At 36.4% G+C, this 14,338-nt stretch overlaps 1 protein-coding gene across 1 annotated transcript in view; it reads right to left on the bottom strand.

Annotated features, from left to right (window-relative positions):
• Positions 1-12,800, bottom strand: part of LOC149156971 (clathrin heavy chain 1-like) — a 219,809-nt gene extending 207,009 nt beyond the window's left edge. The window contains exon 1 of the mRNA XM_089444927.1: positions 12,367-12,800. Within this exon, the coding sequence (XP_089301053.1) occupies positions 12,367-12,786 (420 nt within the window). The 5' untranslated portion in view covers positions 12,787-12,800. The remainder of the gene's footprint in view (positions 1-12,366) is intronic.
• Positions 12,801-14,338: the final 1,538 nt, after the last annotated feature.

The raw sequence follows: 14,338 nt of genomic DNA, 5'->3' as shown, positions 1-14,338 counted from the left end.
CACCTTCATCAGTGTTGGAGGATAAGACTCCACAAGAGGTATGGACTGGTAAGAAACCCTCTCTTTCACATCTGAGGGTATTTGGATGTGATGCATATGTACATGTTCCAAAGGAGAAATGAACCAAGTTGGAATGAAAAGTGCATCTTTATTGGGTATAAGGATGGGTTAAAGGGTTATAAGCTTTGGAACCCAATAACAAGGAAGGTTGTGTACAGCCGAGATGTGGTGTTCAAAAAGGTGAAAAATGTTATTAAACATGAAGTCCAACCAAAAGAGCCTGGAAAGATAGAGTTTGAGCTAAAGGAGGAAGAATCAGACTCTACAGCAGAGGAGGAATCAGAAGATGAAAAGCCACAAACTCTAGATGTGAGAAGATCAGTTCGAGAAAGAAGGCAGCCAGAAAGGTATATTCCATCTGCTTTCTGTTCAAATTTTTCTTTGTCTATTACTGATGATGATCTTAGAACTGTGAAGGAAGCAGTAGATTCAGAGGATGGAAAACTCTGGAAAGAGGCCATGGTTGATGAAATGACATCTTTTCACAAAAATGAGGCTTGGGATCTGGTGGAGTTATCGGCTAGAAGGAAACCCATTGGCAACAAATGGGTGTTCAAGAAGAAGACAAATGCAGAAGGAAAGGTGGAGAAATACAAAGCTCAGTTGGTAGCAAAGGGTTATTCCCAAGTGCCAGGAATTGATTTTGGTGATATTTTTCTCCTGTTGCCAAGGTAACTTCTATTAGATTACTTTTATCTGTTGCTGCTACTTTTGATTTTGAGGTAGAACAGATGGATGTGAAGACAACATTTCTTCATGGGGATCTCGAAGAGGAGATCTACATGAAGCAACCTGAAGGTTTTGCAGTGAAGGGTAAGAAAGAACTGGTATGCAAGTTAAAGAAGTCTCTGTATGGGTTAAAACAATCACTAAGGATGTGGTATCAGAAATTTGATACATTTATACAGGGACTTGGCTTCACCAGAAGCAAAGCAGATCACTATGTGTATTTTAAATTAGTTGGTGACTGTGTTATTTTTCTGGTCTTGTATGTGGATGATATGTTGCTGGTTGGAAATAACAAAGAAATTATCTAGGATTTGAAGACCCATTTGTCCTCCAAATTCGACATGAAAGATCTTGGTGCTGCAAACTATATTTTGGGCATGGAAATTAAGAGAGATCGAATAAAGAGGAAGCTCTGGTTAAACTAGAGGAAGTATGTTGAGACAATATTGCAAAGGTTTAATATGTAAGATAATAAACCGGTGAAGGTTCATATTCCTGTAGGTGTAAAGTTATCTGTTGAACAATGTCCCAAGACATAAGTAGAGGAAGAGGACATGTCTCGTGTTCCATATGCAAATGCAGTTGGTAACTTGATGTATGTGATGGTCTGTACTAGACCAGACATTTCACATTCAGTGCGAGTATTGACAGGTTTATGTCAAAACCAGGGAAGGAGCATTGGACAGTAGTGAAGCGGGTTTTTAGGTATTTGCATGGAACTATTGATTATGGTTTGTGCTACCAAGGAAGACCAGGATTGGACAGAGTGTTGGATATTCATGGCTTTGCTGATGCAGACTGGGTTGGAGATGTGGATCAAAGAAGATCTACAAGTGGGTATGTGTTTAACCTATTTGGAGGTGCAGTCAATTGGATGAGTAAGAAACAATTTGTAGTGGCACTATCAACTACAAAGGCAGAATACATGGCAGCCACTCATGCAAAGCAAGGAAGAAGTTTGGTTGCAGAGATTGTGTTCAAGTATGGGGTTAGTACAGGGAGTTATAAGGATATATTGTGACAACCAAAGTGCAATTTTCTTAGCAAAGAACCCTGCATAGCATTCAAAGACAAAGCACATTGATGTTCAGTATCACTTTGTGAGGGATATGATAGAAGACAAAAAGGTGTTGCCGGTAAAGGTGGACATTTTGAAGAATACTGTAGATGCATTGACAAAATCTGTGAGCTTTGAGAAGTTCTCTTAGTGTAGAGAAACAATGGGCGTTGCAGGGATGAATAAATGACTAAGCTCTCTTGTGGTCCCCTATGGAAAGAAAAAAACAAGTGGGAAAATGTTGGGTTGTGTTATATTCTTTCCACGACTAGCCCACGTAGTTAACGAGAGGGTTAGAGGGGGCGGAGGCCCCCCTTCGTTGCACCGATTGCATAGCAGGGGGAGTCACAGGGGGTTTGAGGGGTGCAGGTAACCCCACTCTATGGGGTCTGGGGCAGTGCCCCGAAAATTTTTTTTTTGGAACCTATGTTAAGTTGGGCGAACTTACCTATGGTTTTGTGCATGATTTTCGCACATGGTTTTGGACACAATGGTTTTCGGTCCATGGTCTTGGACGCGATGGTTTTCGGTCCATGGTTTTGGACACAATGGTTTTCGGTCCATGGTCTTGGACGCGATGGTTTTTGGTCCATGGTTTTGGACACGATGGTTTTTGGTCCATGGTATTGGATGCTTTGGCATGTATAAATATGTATTGTAACATTGAAAGGAATATAATGAAAAATCAAGCTAGTAGTCCTGGTTTTGGGATCCAGGGGAAAATCTCTATGTATATGTGTTTTACGTGTTATGCTCTCGCATTGTTTATTTTCTGTGTTTTAGAATTTGTATGCAGGTAATTTTTGTACTGGGTTAAAACCTACATACACGATAACTGTTGGATTAGCGAACTGACGAACAGAGGAGAGGTGTTCAATCGAAACTGGAGTCAATTGAGCAGCACAACGGAAACCGTCGGATTGGTCAGATTAATGGATAATAATGGTGGAAGAGGAATCCAGAGGAAACATCATAGCCATCCGATGGGAAAAGATCCATCGTGATTGCACGAAAACTTGCAAGAAAGTTACCTCGGCTAACGAGCCCGAGAAAATCATTTAAGGTTGCGAAGGATCATACCGTCCATTTAATGGCAATCAGATGCCAATTGCATTGGGAAATGCACAACAATTAATTTGAAAAACAGACGAGATAAGGTTTTACACAATGGGCTTAAAACCTCGTTGAGTTCCGACCATCGAGACCGTTCATTAGTTGAGAGATTGGACAGTAATCGCGCTCGAATGTGCGTACAGGTTAACACACCGGGCGGACCTGATATGTTACCAAAGACGGTTAACATTTATTTGGGTTCCAACCTTAAACGGCCATAAAAGGACTGACGGTGATTGGTCGGGTTTCTTTGTGATTCCGCTGATTATTTGCTTCCAATGTATACGTGGGTCGATAACCCACAGGTCCACGCACGTATTTTTTAAAGAGACAACTTATCTGTCATCATTTGGTATCAGAGCAGAAGAAGAATCTGGGTTCAAAAGGAGGTATAGTTATGTTGAAGATTGGTGAGTTTATGGTCTTATATTGTCATACAGATAGTGACAGAAGAAAGTGAGAAGATTGTAGCAACCTAGAGCAAGGAGTGCTCAATTGGTTCAAGAGAAGAGAACTAGAGAGATGTCGAAAGACTGAGCTTAGAAAAGAGAAGCTTGGTGAGGTATCGTGTAGGAAGGAGGACTTGTTACTGCAGAGGTTTTGTTGCAGCTCACAGAAAGATCATAAAGGAAATTCCATAGAGGATGTGGATAGAATTGCTAAGGGATGGAGAAGCATATGACCAGGAGGTCATAAATTTTTGTACCTCGGGAGTCTGATGCAGGAGCATCTGACCACCCTTAATCAAAATTGAAATTTTGAGTTGTGAAAAGGGAAACGTGGACAATCTTTGTAAACTAGGGCAAATTCTATTTAAACAGAGCTAAATTTATGGAATTGATAAGTCTCTAGAAGGCTTAATTAAATGTAATTATCTGCCATGCATGTGAATAGAGAGATTTAGGCGATTTGTAGGAGAAAATCATGGATCTTAGATGATCCACGATTTTGTAATTTTCTATATAAAAGAGTCTACGTTGTGTGAAAGGGGGAGATAAGGATACAATGTAGTTGCAGGGAAATTTGTAACTAAGGCCGTAAGGCCTTAGCCTCTAATCGAGTTATGTATATATTTGAAATATACGTGTTATTATACATCTGCGTGTAGTTTGGATTTTGTGTGTCTATGTATTGGTTACCTATAATTTAGATGTATGCAATGTTACAGGTTTATTGATCGACCATCGATCAATATAAGGATCGATGGGTATCCAATGATAATATGATATCACAGAGTGAGCTATTGTATGGAGAAATGTGAGTGCCTTAGATAAGTATGGTAGAATAATTTGTGTGTTAAATTTGAATTCCACCGATAAGCGACTACACGATACCCATTGGATTAGAGAACTGATCAATGGAGGAGAGGTGTTCAATCAAAACTGGAGTTGATTGAGTAGAACAGTGAAAACCGTCGGATCGGTCAGATCAACGGATAATAATGGCGGAAGAAGAATTCGAAGGAAACATCATAGCCGTCCGATGGGAAAAGATTCACGGTGATCGCACGGAAACTTGCAAGCAAGTTACCTCGGCTAACGGACCTGAGAAAATCATTTAAAATAGTTTAAGGTTGTGAAGGATTGGATCGTCCGTTTAATGGCAATCAGACGCATATTGCGTCGGGAAATGCACGGGACTTAATTCGAAAAATGGACGTGATAAGGTTTTATACAACGGGCTTAAAACCTTGCTGAGTTCCGACCGTCGAGACCATTCATTGGTTGAGCGATTGGATGGTAATTGCGCTCGAATGTGGGTACAGGTTAACACGCCGGGTGTACCTGATATGTTATTAAAGAGGGTTAACATTTATTTGGGTCCTGGTCTGAAACGGCCATAAAAGGACCGACGGTGATTGGTCGGGTTTCTTTGTGATTCCGTAGATTATTTGCTTTCGATGTATATGTGGGCCCATAACCCACAGGTCCATGCACGTATTTTTTAAAGAGACAACTTAACTTTCATCAAAACCCAAGGGACTAATATTATAAACCCAAGGTATATAAACCCTAAGATAAATATTGAAACACTAAAATAAACATGGTTGACCATGGTTTATTTTCATATTAAGAAAATCCTTGTCACATTGCGACATTCAACCATGGTTCGCTATGATTGACGATAGTTGACCATGATTGATATTATAAACCTAAGAGAATAATAAACGCAAGAAATTGATATTATAAACCAAAGAGAATAATAAACCTAAGGGATTAATACTAAGGGTTCCTACAGTTCACAACCACCGAAGAAGAGGGAAGGTTGGTTGTTTGATGCAGTGGGGGTATTTGGCAAAACATTCCCTAAGTTATCCCTATTCCTACGAGGCATGAAATGAAATGTTTTTGGTTTGGTTTTGTGGATTTTTCAAACTTTTAAAGTGATTACAGAATTGAAATTGCAACTTAAATGAAAACTACTGACTAAATGAAAAGATTAACTACTTGATTGAAATCTAACTTGCAAAATGGAATGGAAAGCAAAGAATACAGAATGAAAAGGAAGCAAACTAAATTACTTTTGCAGAAATGAAACTAATGGCAGAATATTAGAAACAAGAAATAGAAGAAAGAAAGAAGTAATCACATATTACTCAGACACCTCCCCGACAACGATGCCAAAAAGTGATGAGCACCAGTATTGCAGCAAGAATGCTGCAACTCCTAGGCTACCGGCTTTACTTTATCAACCCGGGTATGTACAAACTTGGAGGTGACAGTGTTGTATACATAAGTAAAAGTGATGGTTCTACCTTTTGTCACTATTCAGCTGGCGAGAGAACACTACGGTTTTCAAGCCAGACTTCTATGGATTTAGAAGAAGTTCGGTTCCTTGACGAAAGAAATGGAAATCTACTCTAAGAGAGAGCTGACCTACTGTAATAATGAAAAAGACTAAAATTCAATGCTAAGGCACACCATTTCCTAATTCACTGCTAAGAGCTATGCTTTGCAATAATGCTAAATTAACATGAACAAAATGCTAATGTCCTAAGCATGGAAGTAAAAATATCAAACATCACTATTATGCATGTAAAGGACTGTAATAAATCTGTTTGGTCTTTTTATGCTTTTCATGAAAAATCAAGTGTGCAAGCTAATCTCTTTTGGTGATGTGGCAGGTGGTTTATGGGTGCTAATGGATGGCTGGAAGGTTTAGGAGATGGTTGGAAGGTTTGGGAGACCCTTAGGTGACCTTGGGAGGCTTCCTAGAGGTTTTCCCTCAATTCGGCCTCAAATAGGCCACTACAGGAAAACCTACAAGATGTACTAGAAACCTACAGGATTCCATGTATTTATACAGGATACAGCCGAGAGAAAAACGATGGGTGTTGGAGGTGATGGAAGGCTTAGGGAAGGTGGTTGATGGGTGGAATGGAGTGACAAAATGCATGGGATCACTCAGAACTCAAAACCAAGGTTAGGAGATGGTTGGATTTGCTGAACATGCTTGGGGGAATTTCTATGTAAAATGATGAAATTGGTGGAGGTCTTGATGAAAACAAGGACTGCTTATGGGTGGGTGAAATTGGAAGGTTGTTTCCTGCTATGAGATTTCTTTCTACTTCTTAAGCACCTACTTTGCATCAAACATGTGTAATTTCCAAAAAGTCATGTAAACAAGAATAATTCTCATGAGCTAGAAAATCAGAATTTAATGAACTAATTGTGTACGTTATGCATGAGGAAATTGCTGAATAAAATGGAACCATTGATGATATTTGCTGCAAGAATGAAGATAGAAGAGATGACAATGAAATCATACACTTGCAAAACTGATCAAATGTTGGTTCAAGTACAGTAAATTCTAGATCTCATGAAAGAATTGGAAATCTGTCTTTTTGGGGCTGCATAAGGGTCTTTTCCTCAAATCATGATCCCAGAAGGAAGAAGTGAGGCTAGGACACCTGCTAACAGCTTTGTGGTGTTTCTTTTATCCCTTCTAACCTGCTACTGAACTAAAGCATAAATGAAAGCAAACTGATAAACAACTAATCAAATCTACACTACTTGCAATGAAATACTTCTAAAGACAATTTAACCATGAATCTATGAAACTAAGTTAAACATACAGATACAAGAAGAGGAGCCTTTGCTGCTAGGGTTGGGCCCTAACCCAAGAGCTTTAGCCCTCTGATTTAACTCAGTACTGGATCAAGAAAAAGCTCATTCTTATTACCAAAACAGAAAATTACATCAATGTCTTCCACAAGTCTGGAGCTCGAAAATAACTAGTGTTTTTGAGATAAAAATTCAAATCCTAGTGAGGCTCTAGACCTCTCTACTTATATAACTGAAGTCCCCAACGACTTCCTTAAATTTAAGGAGGCTTGGCTCCCAAACTTGAGATGAACTAACTCTTTATCTATCACTTGCTCGGCTCCCTTCTAACCTTCATGACTTGGATGCTTGCACTCCGAGCTGGTGGGATTAATGGAGGAATATTCGAATGTGGGAGGAGTAAATGAGGAGGATTTACCTCCTACAATCTCTCTCCTTTGTCCCATTCGAGTTTCAAACCTTAGTCTTGCCAAAATTCCTTGATTTTCTCTTCCAAACTTGCATTCAATGCATATTAGTCCACTAGGCATAATATCTCACTTTAACTCATCTCATTAAACAAAATATAATCAAAACATGTAATAAGTTGTGAGAAGAGTTGGTTTGACTAAGCTAGGAGGTGAATTAAGGCCCATATCATTACCCAATGATGAGGCTCATCAATTGCATAGATGTGGTCCTTTGGAGGATGTTGATGATGTTTTCTTCCACACTTGATTATGGATGTCCCCTACATACTTGAGGGCATTGGACCTTGTGATGACATGGGAACTTGTTAAGTTGTTCTAGCCCATATTGGAGGTGATGTGGCAATATTTTGATGAGATGATTCACCTTTTGATGATGGATGGTTCACCTTGATGATGGATATGGAAATCTTCCATGATGATTAGGCACCTTCAATGATGACATCACACTTTTGTGCGCATGTTATAATGACTCTTGGTGATGAAATATTGTAAACCTATAAAGCAATGTTTCACCTTTATCAAACCCTACACACAATTTCAAGAGATCCATCAACTTTTGAGAGCATTCATGCCACACATGTGGGCTTATGGAAAACATTTATGAGAGATGACTTGATATTTTGAGCATGATTCTTCATTTATAAGGCATCATTGAGGGTGTTGAGACCTCTCCACTCTTTTATCATAGATATTTCATGTGTTCTTGCCTTGTCTCTAGTGTTTGTAGAAGATAAGGGCACTATTTTATGCTTATAGGACTTTTAGTGGATGAGGATGTGCTAGATCTCTCATATAAATCAGAAAAGCACTCTTCACTTGTAAATCATTTCTATTTGGGGAGATATATCGCTACTTGTCTATTGTTCTTCTCCTTATGCTAAAAATCTAAGGAAGGATGACTAGGGTGACTTCTTATGGAGATAGTATTATGGATAATCTTGTAACTTTTATGAATTTTCATGTCTAGGGCTTATGGATTTTCATGTCTAGGGAAAGTGAACCTCTAAATATTGTTGGATTTGCTTATGAATGATTATTAAATGTAATTGTACATTTCTAGTGGAGAGTGTGCATTCTATTGGTTTCTTCTTGGATAAATTTCTTCTTAAAATTCCTGGAAAGATTTCTAGGGGAAATTATTCCATTAAATTTCTTGTATTTTGTAAGATACTAGGTGGATCTTCTAGGGTTAGTAGTAGACAACCTTAGATATCATCTTATTTTCACTTGCTTCCTCTCAAGGGAGTCCTTAGTTGACTCCATATACCCCAAAAAATAAGTATACACTTCTTCTATCAATAGTCAATCATTAAATCCAAATTTTAACTTCTATTTTGTTCTTCTAGGTTTAAACTAGAATTTATAACAGTTCACATACATTTTCAACCATAGTTAGGCTAGATGTCTAAGGTAATTATGCATGTGATTGACTTATAATTGATCTTATCTTTATACTTTATATTGTTTATTTGTTTTACACATCTCTTCTAGGGTTAGAGGTCATGTTTCCTAGGGCTATTATATGCATTTCAATTTTTAGAGTCAACCGTTTAACTGAACTCTAGTTTAATTTATTATTTCAGCCATAGTTTCATTTGTTAATCACTTGTTTCAAGGATGATATTATTATTTTTGTCATTACTTGATCTATTGGTGTAACATGTCATATTTTATGCATGTTTTACAACAACCAATAGCATTTTTTTCTTTTGTACTATTTTGGGATCCTCCTTTGAAAAATATTAACTTTCTAAGCCTTCTAAATTGACCTAGTTCCTCATATATTAAAAATCTATTTTTTTTTTATTGCATTAGTTAATCACCTTTCCCTTACCTTGAATATTATATCTTATTGGTGACATTTTGAGCAGTTCGATATAGGTGTCCTTAGACTTAATCCCTTCTTTCCTTAGGAACCCTAAAAGCTACTAGGGAAGCCTCCCTTATGTAGGATCTGTCCTCCACTAAAGAGAGGGAAGTTGTTGCGTCGAGGATAGTGGTAACATTTACATGTTTCACTATTCTTAATGCCTTGTGAAAGGGTTTACACTAAAGTGCTATATTTTGTGATAACATTTTAGCACAGTGGGTGAGGAGAATTGAGACATTCTCCATGGTTATTTGAAGTTTATGTTCCAACCCTTTTTTATTAGTAGAAACTGAATCCTTATCTATGTTTAATCATCTATCAACTCCATTGAGGTGACATAATCATCATTATTTAGATATTTGAAATTCACCTTGACTAACTCCACACACACATGTTTAGCATGAGATATCATTTCCTATTTAGTTGCATGTTAACTAAAAAAATATGGCACCATGGAAATTTCAGAAGATATAAAGCTATTAATGTCAAGAGTGTCCATGGATAACCAAATCACCATCTCTAAATTGGTTAAAAGATTATCAAGAATTTGATGGTGATATTTTTTCAGCGATTCCTCATGTTCTAAGGTTCATAAAATACACCTTTGAACTAAATGTGATGCATGAAAGACTCACTAATGAGATTATTTACTTACTCACTAGATGTAAAATGAATGGATTGTTTATCTATTCTTGCGGTCCAAAAAGTATATCTTCTTTTGCATTTTCATTGAAAATTTCTACAAATGTCGAGGCCCAAGATTTCAGAAATATGAAGAAACTTTTAGGTATCTCATAGTAACCCTAGACAATGTTCTTTTCGAGCCAATCAAAGATCAAGAACATGATAAGCATGTTAAAAAAGATCACATTAAAGATCATCGACTTGTAGATAAAGAACTTCATCATTCAATACATAAATTTTTTCACGAGGAATTTTAAAGTCTTACACTCCCAGTTCCCATTGAAAGCACAGAGCATGTAAAACATGAAAATGACTAATGAGATTATTTACTTACTAGAAGTAAAATGAATAGATTGTTTATTTATTCTTGCGGTTGAAAATTTCCGCAAATGTTGAGGTTCAAGATTTCAAAAGTATGAAGAAACTTTTAGGTATCTCATAGCAACTCTAGAAGATGTTCTTTTTGAGCCCATTAAAGATCAAGAATATGATAAGCATGATAAAAAAATCATATGGAACCAATCATAGATCGAGAATATGATAAGTATGTTAAAAAAATCATATTAAAAATCATCAACTTGTAGACGAAGAACTTCATCATTCAATATATGAATATTTCCATGAGGAATTTGAAAGTCTTACACTCCAAGTTCCCATTGAAAACACAGAGAAACATGAAAATGAAGTTATCAAATATTTGAAAAAAAGCAAGACCACTCACGAATCCGCTCCGCTGATGAAGACTTAAATGAGGAGAGCATACAAGCTTCTATATTTCCTTCCTATGTAAACAAAGCTTTGGTGACTATACTTGTTTTTCAGGGTGCTATAATGCATTTTTTGATAATTTGAAAAGTGAATAATTTTTGGAGAAACCCCTGGATTTGATCTTGTTTGACGAAGAACGCGATGAATATGAGATTAAAAATATTGATAATCTTCTACATATTAAAAGGAAAAAATGGTATATGACTGGTTTTCATTTTGATGGTATCTTGTTTATGAATGATGATTCTAAAATCAAAGTTGTAGAATTATTGCCTTTGGGAAGCCATCTTTAGCAAGTGCGGTTGTAGAAAATTTTCATGACCATTTTCAACTATATATATATGTACACTAATCATACAACTTTTTGGCAATACTAAGAAATTTTAACAGATTTTTTTCCAACCATCAAGGGTGGATGTATTATAGTTTTTTCGTGGCAATTTCCAACGATATTCTACCGGGTGTAATAAATATTCTTTTGCGCGCTTGTAGCTGCCTTGTGAAGATAAAAACGTACGAAAATTTTCAACCAACCGCATGCTCAAATCTTGGCGAACATTCAAGTGTTCAATCAGCATAAGAGCACTCTTATTCAGCTGTGATTCACACAGGAAGAAAAGTTTTCCATAGCAAAAATTTCCAACCACTTCTCCGACGGGTTTTTCCGGTCGAAATCCGGCAGGAATTTATTGGAATCGCAAGTTTGATAGCTAGTTTCTGCACAATGAAAGCGTCCCAGGGGTTTTCCAAGGTGCTGAATCCAAATATGCAGTTAAAAAACAATTTTAACTGCAACAAATCAAGATTTAACTTCAATTTCTTCCGCCGGATTCCGTCACCGGAATCTCCAAAAAGTCGCATTATAGACAACTCCCTTCAATATGTCATTGGATATATAGCTCAGAATTATTCCTTTAATTTTGCTAGCCATGATTTTGTCATAAGGGCACTTTTGGAGCTAGCTTAATATAAGACAAAAGATGTTTCAAAAGCGTATAGAGTGGGTACTACTTGATAATTAGAATTTAATTTTATATTTAATAAACATTTTTACTTTAAATTTAAATAAATTTATAAATAAAATAATCGAATATATATATATATATATAGTATTATTATTATTATCTAATTTTAAAGTCAGTTTCAAATTGGTGTATGAGATTTTTTTCTTTATGGGTCAAGGGACCCAAACATACATATTCTACCCCTATTAGTTTTGAACCTGTGACCTCTTACCAAGAAACCTATGCTTAATCATTAGACTCACTCAAATAAAAAATAAAAAATAAAAAAATTTCATTTTTTTTAAATAAACAAATTTTCTCTCTTTTTTAATTTAATAAATAAAAATATTATTTTTATATTTAAAAAGCTCATAAAAGTAATTTAATTGGTAATTATGGTGTTATAAAGTATGCAAAAATGAAAACTGTAGAGTATCCAAAACTGGGAGATCGTATTGATCTTAGAAAAATAAAAATAAAAATTTCATTCTTAGCAGGGGCAGAAAGGAATATAAAAAATAAGGAAAGGAGGGTCTGAATACTTAACCCTAAGTCGCTGGATTTCCTTGAGGACCATGAGAGGGATAATCTTCAGATATCCATCAATTTCTGCTTGTGCTTGTTTCAATTCATGAGAGATAAACCATCCCTTTAGGAGCAACTTAAGATAGCATCTTTCCTGGCATTGCTCGACAAGAACATAAGACTTTTTCAGCACTTCTTCCAGCCGATTCAGCGGATTCCTGGTTTCTTGATATTCCATCATTTCTTTAATATTCAGTTCTTCCAGCAGATCCCCGATGACTTTCACGTGCAGTGCAAATTGACGACACCTCCGTCTAAGTATTTGTGGATTGCTGGCAACCCTGATGATCAGAGCGATAATTTTGACGGCATCTAGTCCTGTCAGCTGCGCGGTGTTTGCTAGATCGCCCACAATCTCCGAATTCAATAGTGGAACCTCCATAATGAGATCCTTTCAATTTCTTTCGGTTTCCTCCTATTTTAAAACTGTAAAAAAGTTTTGCGCTTGCAGAAAGAAAATCGCACCTATGGTGCTGTACTACAAATTCCTTTTAATTAAATAAAAGAAAACAGAAGGTTATAACATGTTTGCTCCTTGGGGGCCGATGTTAACTAACGTAATGCAATTGTCTACCTTGATTGATTCTTCAATTCTTAATGCAATTGTCTACCTTGATTGATTCCTTAGAATTGAAGGTAGATATTGTAAACGGCGAGTTGGTGACGATGGTTCTTGGAAGCTTCGTGCTGGGCAGTCCTTGTGGCTGTAACGACCTTGTTATATAACTTGTAAGCGTCGTAGGTACGGTCTGCTCTGCTAGGCCACACGCGCTTTTCATTGGAAAATCTTACGAAATTTCCAATTTTAGAAACGTTACACGACAGCCTACCAGGCCTGGAATTTCAAATTCTCTCTGCTAGTCAATTGAAAATTTGATGACGTTTTTCATTTTTCATGCTCTTCATTTTAGTTCTACACAAATTTGTAAGTGTCAAATTCCCTTATTTGAAAATTATCTTTCAACTACTATAATATAAAGTACAAATATTGGGAGAAAAACTATTACACTGAAATGATGGCCTTTGTTTTCTTTCAGAGATGGCCCTGGGAAAATGAGTGAGTTTCGACATATATCGGATTCTTCATTGATTATTCAATCTTCTTTTGGAGAGAGTCGTGGGAAAATGAGTGAGTTTCGACATATATAGGATTCTTCCTTCGTTATTCAATCAATGAAAGGGAAGATACAAATTCACTAGGTTCCGTTGGAAGATTTGGTAAATCAGTGAAAAGAGGCATCAGATGTTTGAGACAATATCATTGGCTCATTTAATCATGAAACAATATCTTGCTTCCCCTAGACGAATTGTTTTGGAAGACTCTATATCTCGAACCTTGATGCAATCAAGGTATTCTATCTTTTGATTTGATGTCTAGTTTTGATGAGTCATTTTCACTAATTTTTTATTGTCTAATTATAATATATATTCCTTATAACTCAGAACTGCCATGAGATTTATATTATGGGGGGTTATTTTGGGAGGAAAGTTTCTAGAGTGGACTGTAGGGCTCATGTAATCGTGAAACAATATCTTGGTTCTGCTGGATGAACTATTTTGGAAGACTCTATATTTGGAACTTTGATACAATCAATGTATTCTATCTTTTGATTTTATGTCTAGTTTTGATGAGTCATTTTCACTAATTTTTTATTTTCTAATTATAATATATATTCCTTATAACTCAAAACTGCCATGAGATTTATATTATGGGGGCTCATTTTGGGAGGAAAGCTTCTCGAGTGGACTCTAGGGTTGGGATTTTTTTATTTTTGTGATCCACATGTATTCAGGGCAAAATATTAGTCTTTTTACTTTCCTCTACCTTTGTACTGCTTAAAGCACATTAGGCATGTGATTTCTATTCTTTTTTTTAATAGAAATTGCAATTTTTTCCACAAGGAGATTTAAAAAAAAAACTATATAGAACTTTA

The sequence above is a fragment of the Pinus tabuliformis genome, chromosome 9, assembly GCF_031772625.1.
Source record: "Pinus tabuliformis cultivar Carrire ecotype Pingquan chromosome 9, CPIR1, whole genome shotgun sequence".
NCBI classification, from domain to species: Eukaryota; Viridiplantae; Streptophyta; class Pinopsida; order Pinales; family Pinaceae; genus Pinus; species Pinus tabuliformis.
The sequence above is the reverse complement of the archived record's forward strand: the minus strand, read 5'-3'. Positions and strand labels throughout refer to the sequence as shown.